Source organism: Enoplosus armatus, chromosome 24, assembly GCF_043641665.1.
Source record: "Enoplosus armatus isolate fEnoArm2 chromosome 24, fEnoArm2.hap1, whole genome shotgun sequence".
Lineage (NCBI taxonomy): Eukaryota > Metazoa > Chordata > Actinopteri > Centrarchiformes > Enoplosidae > Enoplosus > Enoplosus armatus.
The window spans coordinates 1,906,515-1,923,381 of NC_092203.1; the positions used below are offsets into that span (position 1 = coordinate 1,906,515).

Consider the following 16,867-nt stretch of genomic DNA (forward strand, 5'->3'; position numbering starts at 1 on the left):
TCAGACTTCTCGGCCGTGTCCTCCACATCATAAATGGAGGGGAAATATACACTATATCTCCAGGTACATCATTTGCATTTTAACACACTCGATTCACATATTCGACGTCAGTGCAGTGCAGCGTGCATATACTGTACCTGCATGTGCTTTTGCAGACTGTAGCGTGTACTTCTTTGTCCTGTCTTTGAGCAACTTTTTTTCCCCCAGCTGATATAATATGCTGGGAGGGTGGTGGGCTACGTTAAGCGCCATTGTGTTGCCTTGGCCGAGGACTGCAGGAAGTTGCGCTTGGCACCAGGCCCAGAAGCAAGGTGAGGACAAACACTCCCCAACAAACACTCACCGGCACCCACAAATCTACGGACGCATATCTGCTACAATAGCACACATCGGTGGTGTGCGCTATGTGTGGGTGGGTAGTGGGGATAAGTGTTGTGCGCGCATGCGAGCAACGTGTTTGAGTGTGTGTATGTGTGTGTGTGCGCGCACACGTACGAGCGAGTCCACCTTTCATCTGTGCCGAGATTTGGAAAGGCTTCACTTTGCACAGGCTCCTTAATTCTCCCTTAATTCATTTGTGCTCCAGATTCACTTGGCTGCCGGGATAACCTGGGAATGATAATGAAGTGGAAAGGGGGGGGGGGGGAGAAAGAGACAGAACGAGGCAGAGGGAGTGTGAGAGAGAGGGAGGGACATGAAAACATCACAGCACATGGCTCCTTCTCCTATCTCCCCTTTGAATGTGTTCGGAATGGATTTAGGGCTTTTCACTGAGTCTTTTAAGAGAAGATGGATCTTATTAGCGCTGATTGCTAGTCATAGGACGTTTTCCGCCTCGGGAACCCACCTTACTTAACCCTTCCACAGATACACAGGGACTGCAGCATCACATGGGTCGGGGGTTTGATAGCATTTTATCATATATGAATCCAGTGTTGACACCACCAATCAAATCCGAATGCTTTTCAAATGTCAAATGTCCAGTGTACTGTATTTAGACTCAAGAGTGTTTCCTGACAGGAACGTCAATATTGGAAAATTCTAAAAAAAAACCCCATCCGGATTATATTCAGCTTCAAGTCCCACATTCTACAATATCAGTGCAAGTACCGTATGGTGAAGGTCATTTTAAATATATTGGATAAGAGATCTAACGGTGGGAGTTGCCATATGTCCAAGTGCAACACCACAACACAGATATATCTCAAAGTTGCAACGATAGAAGTACAAAAAGTACTGCATCCATCAAGTGTAAGTCTAACGATGCTGCAGAGCCATGGTTAGCCTGTGCACAGTGTTGTTTCCATCATCCATGTTTCGTGTGCGTTTTGCAGTTTTGTGTTCAGATATCTGAATCTTTAAAGGTCTCTCTGTGTCCTATGTTTAACCACAAGCCATATGATATGGATATATGGATGTTGGAGCTAGCCATCTAGCCTAGCAGCCCACCAGCTACGTCACTCACTCTGTTGCTCTGATTGGTTGCAGCGTCCAGAGGAGTTTTGGTCTGCGTCCGTTGATAAAGGTTGCATTTGCCTGTTTGTCCATTTCAACCCTGATGAAGACGTAGTAGTGTCAAAATGTTAGGCTGTTAAAGGCTGCAAATCAATCAGTGTGCTCCGGTTCCCTTTTCCCCCCCCGGGGAAGTTTTCGGCCCTCGAACTGAGAAGCACCCGATCCAGCTGCATACTGCTGGAAGGTGAAAACTGACTTTGTATTAAAAGCACAATTAGTTCTGATTTGACGCAATCAATGACTTTGTCACTTTTTGGGAGGAATGTCCTGCGTACCAGCAAATCACCTTGAATTTCATGGCTTCGCTTAATTGAGCTGTATGCATGTCTTGGTTAAATAAGTGCTCAGAATGGGTTCAATTACTTCTCTGTAACTAATTGATCTTGCCTGAAACAATGGCAGCGGTGGAGTAGTCCCAGCAGGACACAGGCCTCCCCTCCAGGAAGGCAAACGCAAACGCTGCTGCTAATTGAAATTATTTCGATTAATATGGGGCCTAATGGAGGCTAACTACGCAGCATCACAGTGGGTCATGCGTATTCCCGTTCGCTCAGTCTCCTTTTTGTGCACCTCCTGTGTTTTGACAATCCGCGCCCTCCTCAATACACAAAGCAACAATTCATCCTGCGGAGAAGAACGAGCAGACGCAGGGGGATGCAGGAGCTCGGAGCGGGGGCCGATCGATAAACAGAGTCGGAGCTGTGATTTATTTACCGCTGTGTGTTATGTAGAGGCGAGAGGAGGGAGAAGAAAAGCCTTCTGATATGGCCACGGGCAGCCGACATAATGGGGGCCTCTCAATCTTCAGTGAGTGGCTTGTTGGATTGTCAGGCAGGTTTCCGCCGGTGTTCAAAAGCGCTATCCGATCAAACCCCCGAGACGCGAGCGACCAGACAGATGATTACTCACTGTAAACGATCCAGGAGGGGGGGAAAAAAAGAGAAATAACTACAGCGGATATTGATGACTCAATAGACTCAGTGACAGACGATTCCATTTGTGTCTAGATAAAGTGTTGACCGTCTTGGATCAATCATAATATAGTGCCTCTTATTGAGCATAAAAACCATGTTTAATGTCATTAAATCCAGATCTAGTCACCCCCCTTTCCTTTTCCTTCTTTCCTGGAAGCTCACACATGGCTGGCCGCCTGCCTTCTACAGCACAAGCATGTGAGAAGGAGGCAGAAAGTCAGTGGGGGATGGGGATATGAGTTGTGTTGTTGTTGGTGGTGGTGGTGGTGAGGAGGAGGAGGAGGAGGAGGAGGAGGAGGAGGAGGAAAGGCATGGGTGAACAAGGGGAGATGGGAGAAGAAAAAAGAAACCTCGGAGGCAATCATTTCTGGCAGAGCGGTGGCAGTCAGTTTGTGTGTGTGTGTGTGTTTTCTCTCCTTTTCGTGTGTGTGTGTAATTTCCCGACAGTTTGGACGTGGTCAACGCTCAGCTAGGGCCAATAACAGTTTACAGACTGCTGATGTCATCACATTTTGACAAACTTCTCAGTCTGGAGTGACCTTCGTGACGCTCAAACACACTCACCTCTCTCTCTCTCTGTCTCTCTCTCTCTCTCTGCATCTACTCTACTTCCCCTAGTCTCTGAGCAGAAGTCGCCAACAGCAGGGGAGGTTCATTACAGGGATTAGACTACGAGAAATGCACAATTTACATAATAGCCTGCTTTTATACAGTAATGAGGAATATAGGCTGTTAGATCCTGTTAAGGAAAAGACAAAGCGGAGAAAGAAGGCGATTTGGCTGGTAATCTGGGCCCGTGTTCATCAAGCGTCTCCGAATCCCTTGAAAGTTATGCCAGGACTGAAACCAATCCTACCTCGGATTCAAGCGAACTTTTGAAATGCCGCGAAAAAAAGAAATGCGAATCGGGCACGTTTCCGTCCGCTGGTTTGGAGCGAAGAGAGTAGGCCTGTTGCGAAGTGTAGTTTTGTCAGAAATCGGCAGTGTAGGCCACGCAGTAAACAAGAGTTGAAGAAGTAGAGGTTGCGACAAACAAAACAAGTCCCCATCTCACCCATCTATGGGAGAAAAATGGAGAGATGGTCCTCTGGAATTTGTTTCTTTTGGGAAACAAAGTTTGTTTAATAGTTCGTTCATGTCAGCTAGTATTGGCCGCTGCTGTCAGGCCTGTGTTTATCAAGTGCCTCATGCCCAAGTGCAGAGAAAAGGATCACCGTGTCCCAAGTCCATACTACATTCTGATACAAAGCAGATAGGACGCAGACTAAATACAGTTTGATTGACGTCCGACGCCACGTGTACATTTTACTCATGTTTTTCTGCCAAAACATATGTAAGTTTCCTTTATTTGTGTGAAATCCTTCATTTCAGTGGGGTAACATCTTATCAAATGTTCAAATCAAACGCCTACCCGATTTTGGATTGTACATATTATTCATCATAAACAATGAGTCTCAGAAGGTGTGAGACCACCGTACGAGACCTCTGGAGCTCCTAAGTTGAAGAGCATTTTCAAGCCAAAAGCAATAATTTAACAATAATAATAAGTTCTTAAGTTTGCAAATGGGAGTAAACGTGTCCGATTTGTACTTTTAAGTCATGAAAATGTACAGCATCACCAGCCTGTGTGATCCAGGATGATGATGTGATGAACCTGTGGAGGAATCCAGGGTTGACACTCACCCCATCAGTCAGGCCCTGTCCTCGCCGAACCCCCCCCACCCCTCCGCCCCAGGCTCTCACCAGACCTCCCCTTTCCATCCCACCCCCACCGCTGGAGGCCTTCGCCCTGGGGCCCACCTGACTGACAGCTGTTGATTTGGATCTCTCCATCACCCGCCAGATAAAAGAGGGATTCAGGACTCAATCCTGCTTCTCCCCCCTATCCCCTGCGCAAACGCAATTCCCAGGCACCGGACTTCTACAGGGGCCTCCTAATGAAGTCATTCCCAGCACACATGATTGGGTGAGATTGCCACCACCATCGCAGCCGCCGCCACGATCCCGGCTCTCCCCTCACATCTCAGGCCACCCATCCCCCATCTCCACCGAGTGTACTCATGTGGAAACAGCAAGTGGTTGTGTGCATTTTCTGTGTGCACCCATCCCTCGCCTGTGTGTGTGTGTGTGTGTTTATACATCTGCAACACGTGTGATGTGTGTGTGTGGAGGTGTGTGTTCTTAACTAAGCTAACACAGCCTGACTGGCTACTAATTGGATGTCTCCATTGGCAGTTATACACGCTGTGGCATTATAGCCGAGACAAAATCACATAGGAACGTACACCTCCAACACGGTATATATATACTGTGGAGAAAATAGAGTTCAGCAGCGAGGGATTCTCCTCGCAGTAAAGGAGAGAATCTGACGACGATCAGACGAGGGTGTTGGTACAGTATGTGCTGTTATAAAATCAATCAGAGAGGCAGGAATTGAGTTATTTCAACCTGTCCATCACTGTCTAGAAAGATGAAAGGCTTTGATGAGTAATGATCTGAAAAAAGGTAGACAGCTAATGAATCTCTCATAATGTCACCCACCAAAAAAAACAAAACAAACCCCCACCCACTCTAAAAAAAAAAAAACCTAAAAAAAAAACCCTGTCTTTGTCGGGGTCTCTTGCACAGCCTAATGCACATCACAGTCCCTGATAGTTCACTCAGCGACACCTCCTCAGTAGGAATCCTCCAGAGACAACCTCGCTGGCTGTCAGTCGGTCGGTCTGCCACTCACCGCTAACACGACAGCCCATCCCAGAGTGCCTGTGAACACTCGGCAAGCGCCGCCAATCTGACAAAACACACACACGCACACACACACACACAAAAAGCAAGAGAGTGTTTCTGAAGGTACCCTCCTGTGACGCCGGGAAAGGCTCGTTTTAAGTTTTTCTGCCGAGGGAGGTGGGCATCGGAGTGAGGATGACTCACGTCCGACTCCCTGTTGGCGAGGGGGGCCGCGCGATCAAATGGATCGGATTTTTTCGGGCGCCTTTTGAATCTCGATGATGGCTGCCGTGCAAGAGAAGAGCCGCGTTGATAACAGCCAGCTGTTAAACCTAAAGAACCGCTCTGATCTCGAGTAGTGAGTGATACCTTTTAGATAAGACAGAACGAATGAATGTAGTAATATGTGGCACTTAATTGTTACAAGGAATGGACAGACATTTGCAGTTTAATTATATATATATATAGTTTTTTACCAAATCAAAGCTCATTCCTGTCGTGATTTAGAATCTCTGATGAGTGTCAATTAATAAGCTTCTAACACAGAATTTGCATGACAATAAATGCAATGCATTATCAATATGCCAACATCATGCATTATTAAAGATGAACACCATTAACATAATAATATATTTGCATAATCAAGAGCACAATTTGCATGGGAGATGTTCTCGTAAACCACGCAGGATATCTCCGTGCATCAGCAGAAAGGGGGAAGCCAGTTCACTCCCTTCATCTGTCACATCTTCGTCTTGAGCCAGTTCGGAGCTTTGCGAAACCTCAGCGCAGTTTCAGTCACACCGATGCCGTCCGTTATTCCAATTCAATGGATCTGCGTCCAGAGTGTCCGCACGTCTGAATCCGTGCTCCATTCGTCGCGCCATTGTTGCTTGCCAACGACATTCCTCAAGTTATTACGTGAAGGGTTGGCAGTGCCGCCCCGAAGGGACACATTCCAACAGTAGCGTCTGCAGTAGCGTCACTGAATTGTGGCGGTGGAAAGTACATTTACTCAAGTACTGTAGTCGAGCGTCTCCATTTTATGCTACTTTATACTTCTGTGTCACTACAGTTCACAAGGAAATATTGTACTTTGAGCTTTTTATTCAGATTTTACATACAAAGCATGTGACAATTATGTCAAATATAATGCATTATTATTGATTAAACCATCCAGCAGTATATTGAATAGTAAAAACTACCTCAACCTGCTGCAACATTGAAATTGTAGTTAATATCTGTGTCTGCCTTCAAAATGAGTACTTTTGATACTATGAAGGTGTGTAATATTTGAAAATACTGACCAGTAGCGAACGTTGACTAATGGTAACTAATATGAGCAAGCCTCTGCTAGATGTTGCTGTGTACAGACATTATTAAGCCAGGTCTCTGATTTTATGACCCTTCTCAACTTGTGCTAATGTTATATTAGCACTTAGCTTTAGCTGGTAAGTGCTAAACTTTAACAGCTAGCTGCTAACTGTTTCTGTCTGCTATTCCGGTGCTGGGCAGGTAGTGTACAGTGTGTTTTATTTGCTACTACTTAGCTAACAGTATTTAAAAAATTGTTGTATTACCTTCTTTTACTAATGGAAACCTTCTTCCACCACTGCTGAATTGTCAATAATTTAACTTTCTATGACATCTATTGCAGTGTAGGAGTTATGAATATAGGGTTATGGGCTATTCTACTGCACTATGTGTCTATATTTCTCATACTGGTGTCAACAACGTGATAGAAAATGTGATCAATTTCAATTGTATATTAGAATACACGTTGGGATTTTTATCATTAAATCAGAAAGGTATGGGTTTTCAAGTTATATTCAAAGTGAAAGCAATGTGTCCCTGATAAAACAAAGCAAAGGCACTTAGCATGTGTTCTCCTAGTTAAGATTCCCTCTCAGCAGTAATACAATGTTTCTGAGTGTCTGCTGGAAAACAAGTGGAAGGTCAAGAACACGAACAATAGATGTTGATTCCAATTATGTGTAAAGCATTGAACAAGATGCGCTAATGATGGCGTTGTCGGGAGAAAAAAGGTGTTTATGTGCTACTCTCGCAAAGCCCGCGGAACAGTTTATTAGGCAAAGGCTTTATTTCCATAAAGGCTGATAAGACTTCAAATGATTCAGTGAAAAACAGTCCTGGCGTCAGCACAGCAAAGCGGCGTGTGTATTTATCTCTCCCGACGCTGGGAGACAATCAAGACAAAGATGATAGCACATTTTGAAATGCAGCACAGAGGCATAATGAGATTGCAGCTACTTCAGGAACAAAACCAGACAAAATGCTTTTTTTTCCTTTTTTTTTCATAAATGGCTCCTTGTTTTATTCACTCACCCCCCCCCCCCCCCCCCCCCCCCCCAAAAAAAAAGGCCATCGTTTTCAATTAATGAAGCAGGGAATTGAGTCCGAGGTCCAGCGGGATATGGATTAACCATGATGGCTTGAGGGCCCAATCTCACACTGAGTCTGCGCTGCAGTCTGCATGGAGGAATTTCTCATTCAAGGCCTCGACCAGCCCCCCCCCCACCACCACCACCACTCACCACCACCATCACCTCCTACCTCCAACTCATCCATCCATTCCTCATCCTGAGGTGAGTTGCTTCAGTGCAGACCGCTATTAGTGGTGGGGGGAGATAAAACTGTAAGTGTTGCTCCCAATTAGTGCATCAGTGACCGCTCTGTGCCTCCTCCACGGCGAGGCCCGGTGAGGGGGGGGGGGGCGAGGAGGGGAGGAGGGGCTCGCGCTGAGTGAAAGATTGGAGGAAGGATGACAGGAAAGGAGAGAATGGCATGGAGACGACGGCTTCGGAAAGGAATAAAAGAAAGGGAGTGGGTTATAGAGGTAGCTAGATAAAGAGAGGACAAGAGATGAAAAGGAAAGAGGACAGTGAGTGGTGGTGTAGAGGGAGGAGGGGGTGGAGAGAAAAGTGACTAAAAAATGGCTTAAGCATTCATTTTGAGTGGCGAGACAGGTCCTATTAACATTTAACAGCGTTTGCGCAACTTGGTGTGGAGGTTAGGATGCAAATGAGGAGGAATTAAAACTGGCCAGAGGTTTGTCATTGATGGATTGCAGTCTGGCGGTGCTCACCACTTCCTAGTGTCCATCACAGACGATTACTGTATAATTAAACCTTATTTCTGGACTCTCCGGCGCATAATTACTTGTGTGGGAATGTAACCATCATCTAAAAGCTCCGGCAAAATGCTTTAGCATTTAGTCTGGCAGGCTGCAGTCATTTCACAGACCAGTGACAGATAGAGCCATCTGATGATCGGCAAAAAGAACAGTCACTTTTAATAAGAGGTGGGAAAAAAATATTAGGCGACAGTGTGCTGATTATAGGAAAATTAGGCTTTCAAGTGGTAAAGTCCTTTGTGCTATTTGCATAATTTATTCCTTCTTTACCCCCCTGTTCAACCACCTCTGGTTTTTCTTTTTTGCGAGCTGTGGGCAATTTCCTCTCATATTTGAATGGATTGCACATTTAGGACTACTTAAGGAAAATGATCACTTAGCATATTTTAATTGTCGTGCAAAGAGTGAGCAGAGGTGCGAGGCAAATCTTACGGAGTGAGGATCCTTTAAAGTGAAGTGGACGTGGTGGTGTTGTGGCAGATAACCTCGGGGTGCACACACACACACACACACACACTCACTCACGCGTTGACTCATACAGACCTCGTCATCACACACACACTCTATGCTGTTAGAAAGCACGTAAACCTTTCAATTCCGAATCAAACTGAAAGGACTTTACATGAAAGTCCGCCTGCTGCACCCTGATTTGGATAAAAACTTTGCAGCACAGTCTGTCCATAATATATCCTGCGTCGCTCCCCCCTGAACCCCCCACCCCCCCCCTTCCCGAGTCGAGCCGAGACCGACTGCAGCTTTTTGAATACAGGTTATTTACAGACCAGCGTGCTTGCTTACAATATTTATGAAGCTTGGAGCAAAAAATAATCTTCTTGCTGGTCGTCTCATTGGCTCAAAACACGTAAGGACACCACATTTATCAGCTTCATATCTGATTGTTAAAAAACAAAAGTGTCAAATGATTCCTGATCATGGCTATAACATGTTTCAAAGTGGAAAAATAAAGACAACAGCAGCCCTCGATGCACTCTAACCTCTCGCGGAGAGTTTTCACGGATAATTATAGAGGCTATACAGCAGCTTCCCACACCTCACCACGAAGCTATATAATGATACCTCGGAAATGCAGTGGGCAAACGCACATCACTTTCATTACGAGTCCACGCATAGTCCAAATTCTTTGTGATGGAGGGAGATATAATTAATGCCTTAATGTTTTGGTCTTGCCACTCTTACCACAGCAAGAGAAATGAATTGTTACATTTTAATGAGAGACGCGACAGCGCTGGCTTCCTGCGCAACACAGATGATTTTATAATTGCACACAAGGGTGACTAACTCAAGGCTCATTAAGGCGATTTTTCAGCTGGGCTATTTTTTGGCAGGACAATACATATATCCCCCCCCCCCCCCCCTCGCCATTCCACTGATAAATAAATTCACTTATTAATCTTTTTTTTTTTTCTTGGTTTGTTTGTTTTCATTCATCCCTCAGAGCCTTAATGTGACACAAAAAAACAAAACAAAAGAAAAAACCACGACATGTACAAGATATAATCTCCCAAGAAAATGTCTTTAATGAATCGTTTGTTGCTGCTTGTACCTAAGATTACATGAAAATACATTTAAGTCGACTGCAAGTATGGCAACATATTCACACATATAAACAAGTGGTGCATTTGTATTGTATGTATAGGTATGTACAACAGAAACACGTTACACTCTGGTTTAAAGTTGTGCAAGTGTGTTATATATACTAACGATTTATAAAATTCAACACACTAAATAAAAAAAAGAAGAGTGTGCCCACGTATATACACATTCACACGCGCACAACCACAGTAGTTCACAAAAGATTAAAGCAAATGTATTGGATTATACATTTCCAGGTCGCCCTTTTAGGTCGACCCCAACTGTTCCTTCCTCACAAGTCGCTTGTGAGTGTGTTTTTGATGTTTCGAGTTTTCAGGTGTGTGTGTGTGTGTGTGTGTGTGTGTGTGTGTGTGTGTTTTGCCTATAGGATCTGACACACAGTGAAAGAGACATACACACACACACACACAGAGGGCTATGCTGCAGCCTGCGGTTGCACCATCAGCTAAATGTTTTAAGTACAGTCATCTGAGGTAGACTGCGCAAAACTTCATGGTGTTACTCTCTCCGCTTCTTCTTCTTCTTCTTCTTCTTCTTCTTCTTCTTCTTCTTCTTCGGCTTCTTCTTCTTCTTCCTCTGTTTGTTTTTTTTTTCTCTTTTTTTTTTTTTGGAATTTTTCAATGCATTTTTTCACAAACGTCTTGACGTTTTGGAAAGACGTAAATCAAATACCACGTGTGTTTTTTGTAGCCATGAGGTAGAAATGCTTTAAAGAAGAACTCTAGCGTTCATTTAAAGAAAGGTCCCTCCCCCACCCACCCCCAAAAAAAAGAAAAAAGAGAGTAGCTAGATTTAAACACCATGTAGAAAAAGGTCAAGACACAAAAGAAGGACCACAAAACATGTAACAAACAAGCGTAGCATTGACCAGTGTGTTTCAAGTCGTTTGTTCGCCGGCTGTGGAGAGAGAACGCCTGTGCTGTTGATGTGTGCTCTGAAGTGCATTAGTAGGTTTCTCTGTCTAAAGGGACTCTCTCTCTCTCTCCAGAGGATTTGCTGACAGAAGGAATTCTGGTACAGATTGTTTTGAGGGTGGTTTTCTGACGGACCACTCTGCTTTCCCCCTTGTGCTGCCGCCACGCTGCCTGGCTGTCTTTCCTTTGCGTCAATTTTGCTGATGCTCAGCAGAACACCCCCACCCCCCCCCCCGCCCCACCCCCCCCTTCCCTTACATCAGGTGCTGCACTGATGGTGCTAGACCAGAGATAGCAACACAGAGTGGGCCTGCACATACAGTATGTAACACTGATATTATTAAAAAACAGAAAATACAATAAAACTGGTCATCAGATAAATGAAATCTCCTTCAGGATAAATACCAGATAGGCAAAGCAAAAGCAAATCAAGCGCTGCAATGGCATTGATACATTTCAACAAAACAATATTACACACAAAATGCTTTAGTGCACGTACATTAAACTATCTTAAGTACTCCCATGTCATGACAGTAGTGCTAAAGGACAGGTTCTTACACGGTGACAAGGAAGAGACGAAAATACATTCCAATGCAATACAATGGGCAACAGATAACCTTCAGGGATGAAGGACTTTTAAGACTAGTGCCAAAATTCCTCACTCATATTACAAAGCTTTTCAGTCAACTGAAGTATGTATCCAAATGCATTTAGATTACGTGCTTTGTGCCGGCTGTGTAAATACAGTGTAAAATAAAACTGACAATACAGTTACAGATGAGAAAGAATGTCTAACATGGGTTTGAATAGGATTAGTTAGTCTGGGGCAGTCATTTTGGATAAAACATATTTGATTAAAATACAGTTTCTGATTGTAACTTGATGAGAATAGTGCCCTTTACAATTTTGCTAACTATGTATGTGCCCGCTGGTTGGACAGTATACATGGCCACTACAATAATAATGCTCATTGCATTACAGAGATGCCAATCAATCAGAATTACTATTATCAAACTACCTTTGACCTCCGGCAACTTAATGTAATATAATGATTTTCTACTTTCCACACGTGTAAAAATGATAGACATGTAAGATATGCACTGGATGGACGAGCCTAATTTAAATTACAGGAGTGGTATCCCATTCTACAGCTAATCCAGTTCAAATACAGCTAAAAAAGTGTGAATGACAAGGCAACAAAAAAATCCACATTTCCATATCTAAGTTGTGATACCTCAAATCCAACTTAAAAACTTGGAGGGTGTCTGGAATTAGCTCCCTTGATCCTATTTACTGTTATTTAAAAAACAGATTTCCCTTGAAGGCAGCAGATGAGCTGCTTCCTGATATCCAATACAGCATTTCTGGCTCAAACCAACTGGAGTAAGCTAGACCAAATGGCGTTAAGTCAAACGTTTAATTCAAGACCCACACAAAGAGATACAGTAAATTGTCTTGGATACCACTGTGATTTAAAAGAATAGCTTGACATTTTGGGAAATGCGCTTTCTTGCCGAGAGGTAGATGAGAAGGTCGATACCACTCTCGTATCTGTCCGTTCAATATAAGGCTAGCAGCCCGTTAGCTTAGCGGCTCATAACCCCACAAAGAGTTCACGTCATGGATTAAACAAGCAAAATATTAACAGATTTTGTGACCTTCTGACAGAGCCAGGCTAGCTGTTTCCTAGTTTTCAGTTTCTATACTAAGCTAAGCTAAGATAACCGGCTACTGGCACTAGCTTGATCTTTCATACAACTCTTGGTAAGAAAGCGAATAAATGTGTTTCCCAAAAGTCTTTTGGAGGTGTTTTAATACGCCTTCCCTTACTGAACAGTGTGACAAATGAGCCGATATGTTGCGCAGAAGTTAGCTGACAAACTGATGGAGCCGCCATGCAGCCTATTCACATAGCCTAGATCGCACAATATAAACAATGTTGATTATGGTTGTTTTAATAAATATACAACTCCCACCACCCCAACACCTGCCCGTCTCTTAAAACCCCAAAACAACAAAGCTGGGCAACACGGTTTTACATTTATTAAGAGCGATGGAAATAAGCTTCAGGATTGGTCAAGTAGAAACAGGTAACTAAAGCACCTGCTGTGAGGGAAAAAAAAAAGGAAAAGAAATAATATTTTTACTCTCACTATTGATTATGTTCCATCATTCCAGAACATATCTAGTACATTCATTGTCACCTCTTTGCTATTTATCCTAGCCAGTTGAGGTACACCTAAACACTGCTTTGCTAAACATAAACTGCCAATACACCTCCGATTCTCCTCTCAGATCTTAGTGCTTGTCGTCAAAATATCTTGAGGTACTGTACAATTCACAAACGCTTTCCTGAGTTTTGTTTGTTACGTTTGTTGGTTTTGCAGACACAGGATCAGAAGAGATGAGTGTGAGTCAGGGCCCAGACTACTGCCGCCCTGATGGATTACTGCTCTTAGCAAGACAATAAAGAATGATTGACCACCGCCAATGGCAACTGTCAATCTCTGCTTTTCAGACTCGCCGCTGAAGTTTTAAAGCTCTTAATAATCATCAGCTCATGCCATGAATGTAGATTGTGAGGCAAAGAAAGAAAGAAAGAAAGAAAGAAAATCAGAAAGCACCACTTCAGGCACTTGGATAGCCAACTAAATCTCAAGAACAAGAACATAACGATATACTGTATACACAGACACTGGGGCGTCTCATCTGAAGCCAACTTGCTTGCAATGTGTAAACAATGCCTGGCTTTCTGGAGTGTCAAGCATTTAAATGAAAACTCTTGCTCATTGACTGCACAACTGCCAGTTGTCTCATCAAAACAGGTCTCTCGGTGCGTCTAAACCCTGCTTGTGAGAACTCAGTGGGCTTGTGTTGGCCTTCTGTGTGCCTTTCCCTCAAGCACAATTTGCTGCCCTGAGGGGAGGAATTGTAGATGCCTCTTTTTCTCAAGGGCGGAATCTATCTTTTCACTGGCTGCAGCCGAACATTTTGTTCCACTCAGTGTACGTGTCAATCTCTTTCTGCGATATACTGGCTTGGAATTTACAAAAGACACTCTCAAAGTCCTGGTAGGTGAGGGGCCTGACCTGTCCCCTGGGCATCATACCCGTCATGTCCATGCCCTGTGCAGAGACGTGTAACAGGCCAACAAGGGCCTCCTGGCAGAGTCTGGCCAGGTCCAGTCCAGAGTAACCCTCCGTACGCTGGACCAGCAGCACCAGCTCCTCCTCGCTCAAGCAGTACTTGTGCTGAGATTGAGCGAGGAGCTGGGTCACGATCTGGTGTCGGGCTGTGCTATCCGGCAGGGGCACAAGGACCCTCCGAGCAAAGTACCTGCGCAGCCCTTCGTCCATGTCCTGGGGCCTGCTTGTGGAGCAAACCACCAACACTTGGTTGCCTCCGTCGTCGCCTGAGCCCATGAGAAGTGAGTCCAACTGGGCAAGTAGCTCACCCTTCAGCCGGTTGATGGGACTCTCTTCGCTGAGGTGGGCTGACAGCAGCATGTCCACCTCACTAATGAACAGTACTGAGGGCTGCCGACAGCGCGCCACCAGGAACGATGCTCGGATAATTTTTTCTCCTTCTGCCAGCCACTTGGTGGCCAACGTGGAACCACTGAGCTGAAGGAATGGTGCCCCCAGCTGGCTGGCCAGGCAGCGACCCAGCAACGTCCTGCCACTGCCCCTGGGGCCAAACAGTAACACGCAACGGGGGGCTGGTCCTAAACTGCTGAACATGTCCGGGCGCAGAATGGGCCACAGGACCTCCTCCTTCAGGGTTGCCTTGGCCAGTTCTAGTCCTGCAATGTCACTCCAATCCACTGGGGGCCCCTGCTGAACGATTTCAGAGGTAACCATGTCTAGGAGGTGAGGGTCACTGGTTTTTAGCTGCTCCTCAGCAGGCCGGGAGGAGGAAGTGGATGATGAGGAGGTAGGCCCTGGCGCTGAGTGGGAGAGGTGGAGACGGTGATCATCAGCACCTTGCTCACTGAGGGAAGGGGAGGTGAAGCTGACAAGGGAATCTGCTGAGCGGGAACCCCCCAGGGTGGAGGAGACATAAGCCGGTGGAGTCAGTGGCCCACCTGTTGCTTGGCTGCTGTACTTCCTCTGCTGCTGCTCTGAGGACATCGTGGACTGCTTCTGAGGATTAAAAGGTAAAGAGGACTTTTCAGCACTCCTGTCAAATCCACCACCACTGGCGCTGTTGGAGCCTCCATTTGCACTGCTGCTGTCTGCTATCCTGTACATGGGGCTCTCAGCCGCGCTCCGAGCCTGGCCATAGCCAAAGTTACCATAAGAGGAGTCTATCTCTCCTTGGCCTGTCATATAGAAGGCTTTCCTCTTCAGTGAGTTGGAGGAACTACTGTTGAGAGGGGTGGGGGCGATTGGGGTCAGGTTGTGGCTCTGGTATGGGTATCCAGGTAAAGCAGAAGAGGGGGGAAGTGGTGTAGGTGCAGCGATGCCTGAGGGGAGGTACGAGGAAGGAGGGGGTGCTCCCCCAGGGCTGTATCCTGGCCCGACTGAGCTCTGAGCTGGGTAGCCTGCTGGGGGGTAATTATAACTAGACAAGTTGGGGGAGCCTCCATTGTAAGCTGGGACTAAAGTGGGGTGGGAGGGCGGTGGAGGGGGCGGCTGCAGGAGCCCAGAGCTGTGCAGTGGGGAGGGAAGTGCTGGGGCAGGGGCAGACTGGGAGCTGTAACTACTGTGCAGGTAAGAGCTGCTGTACGCAGGGCCATATTCCTGAGAGGGCATGGAGGAGGAGTGGAGGGCGGTGGCAGTGTGGCTCCCACAGCTGCTGCTGGAGTAGCTGGGCTCACTCAGGGTGCTGGAGGCCAGGCCTGGTGAGCTGCACATGCCAGACACCACCTCTGAGGCCGCCGCCACCCCTCCCTTTCTGACAGAAACCCCCTCGGGGATGCAGCTCATGGGATAGACGCCATCCTGCCAGGGCTCTGATTCACCTTTCCGTCCATTCATCACACCTGGGACCCCGGGGCCCTCCGAATAGGATCCCGGCATCTCCAGAATGCCAGAATACTTCTCGGCATACTTCTTGAGCAGGTTGGAGGCGGTTAGGGCTGAGATGTCATCATTGGCCCAGGCGTACTGGTAGGTGGCGGAGCGCTGCAGGTGGCCAGGCACCGCCCTGTAGGCCTCAGCCTTGTGGGCTGGCGAGCGCGTGGTGGAGGAGATGTCGAAATGCTGTTCGGCCCACTGGCTGTGCTCGGGGGTCCACTGCATCTTTAAGCCTGAGAGAAATGGAGACACACACAACCGCATGTAAAGACACTGACATGCAAAAATCATTTTTAGCAATAATTAAAATGACAACACCTTCAAATTGCCTGGGATGGAGGGTCAATTAAAAAGGTGATATTCATCTGGAGGCTTATTTGGTGTGGAACTCTCTATTTTTATTTATTTTTCCTCCTGATATGTAACACAAGAGTGTTACTACACATGAGTTGTTAATTTCTACAGATCACAAGAAGCACAGACTGTGTGTCGGCAGGTATAGTGCAGCACAGAGGGATGATGGGATGGCTGGTTACGGCAGCCTAATGCACCCTGGCCAGACCAATAAGACAGAGGCATTGAGGGTCACTCTATAATCCCCGGCTCATCTGAGGTGGCTGGAGATGGGTTTGAAAATGCGCCTTGCAGAGTGCCACAAAGCAACACACACTCCCATCCACATCCACCCCCCCCCCCCACACCCTCCCGCTCACGGTGCTTTCATCGAACACACACACACACACACACACACACACAGGCGTTTAAAAAAACTATCTATGCCTGCACTCAGGCATGCTGACGCACACACACACACACACACGCACGCACAAGCTCACATCCACTGACCCAGACGGACAAACACAGGCACGCACACAGGAGCTGTAGCGAGCAATGAATTACAACACATTGTGTCTCGAGCTTAGTTCCTGTCTGCACAGCTCCACCTTGACCTCC

General features: G+C 46.1%; 1 protein-coding gene across 1 annotated transcript; it reads right to left on the reverse strand.

Moving 5' to 3' along the window:
* Nucleotides 1-13,864: 13,864 nt before the first annotated feature.
* On the reverse strand, nt 13,865-16,144 carry LOC139306879 (fidgetin-like). Its single transcript, XM_070930842.1, has one exon. The coding sequence runs from the start codon at nt 16,136-16,138 to the stop codon at nt 13,865-13,867; it is 2,274 nt and encodes a 757-aa protein (XP_070786943.1). The 5' UTR covers nt 16,139-16,144.
* Between the last annotated feature and the right edge of the window lie 723 nt (nt 16,145-16,867).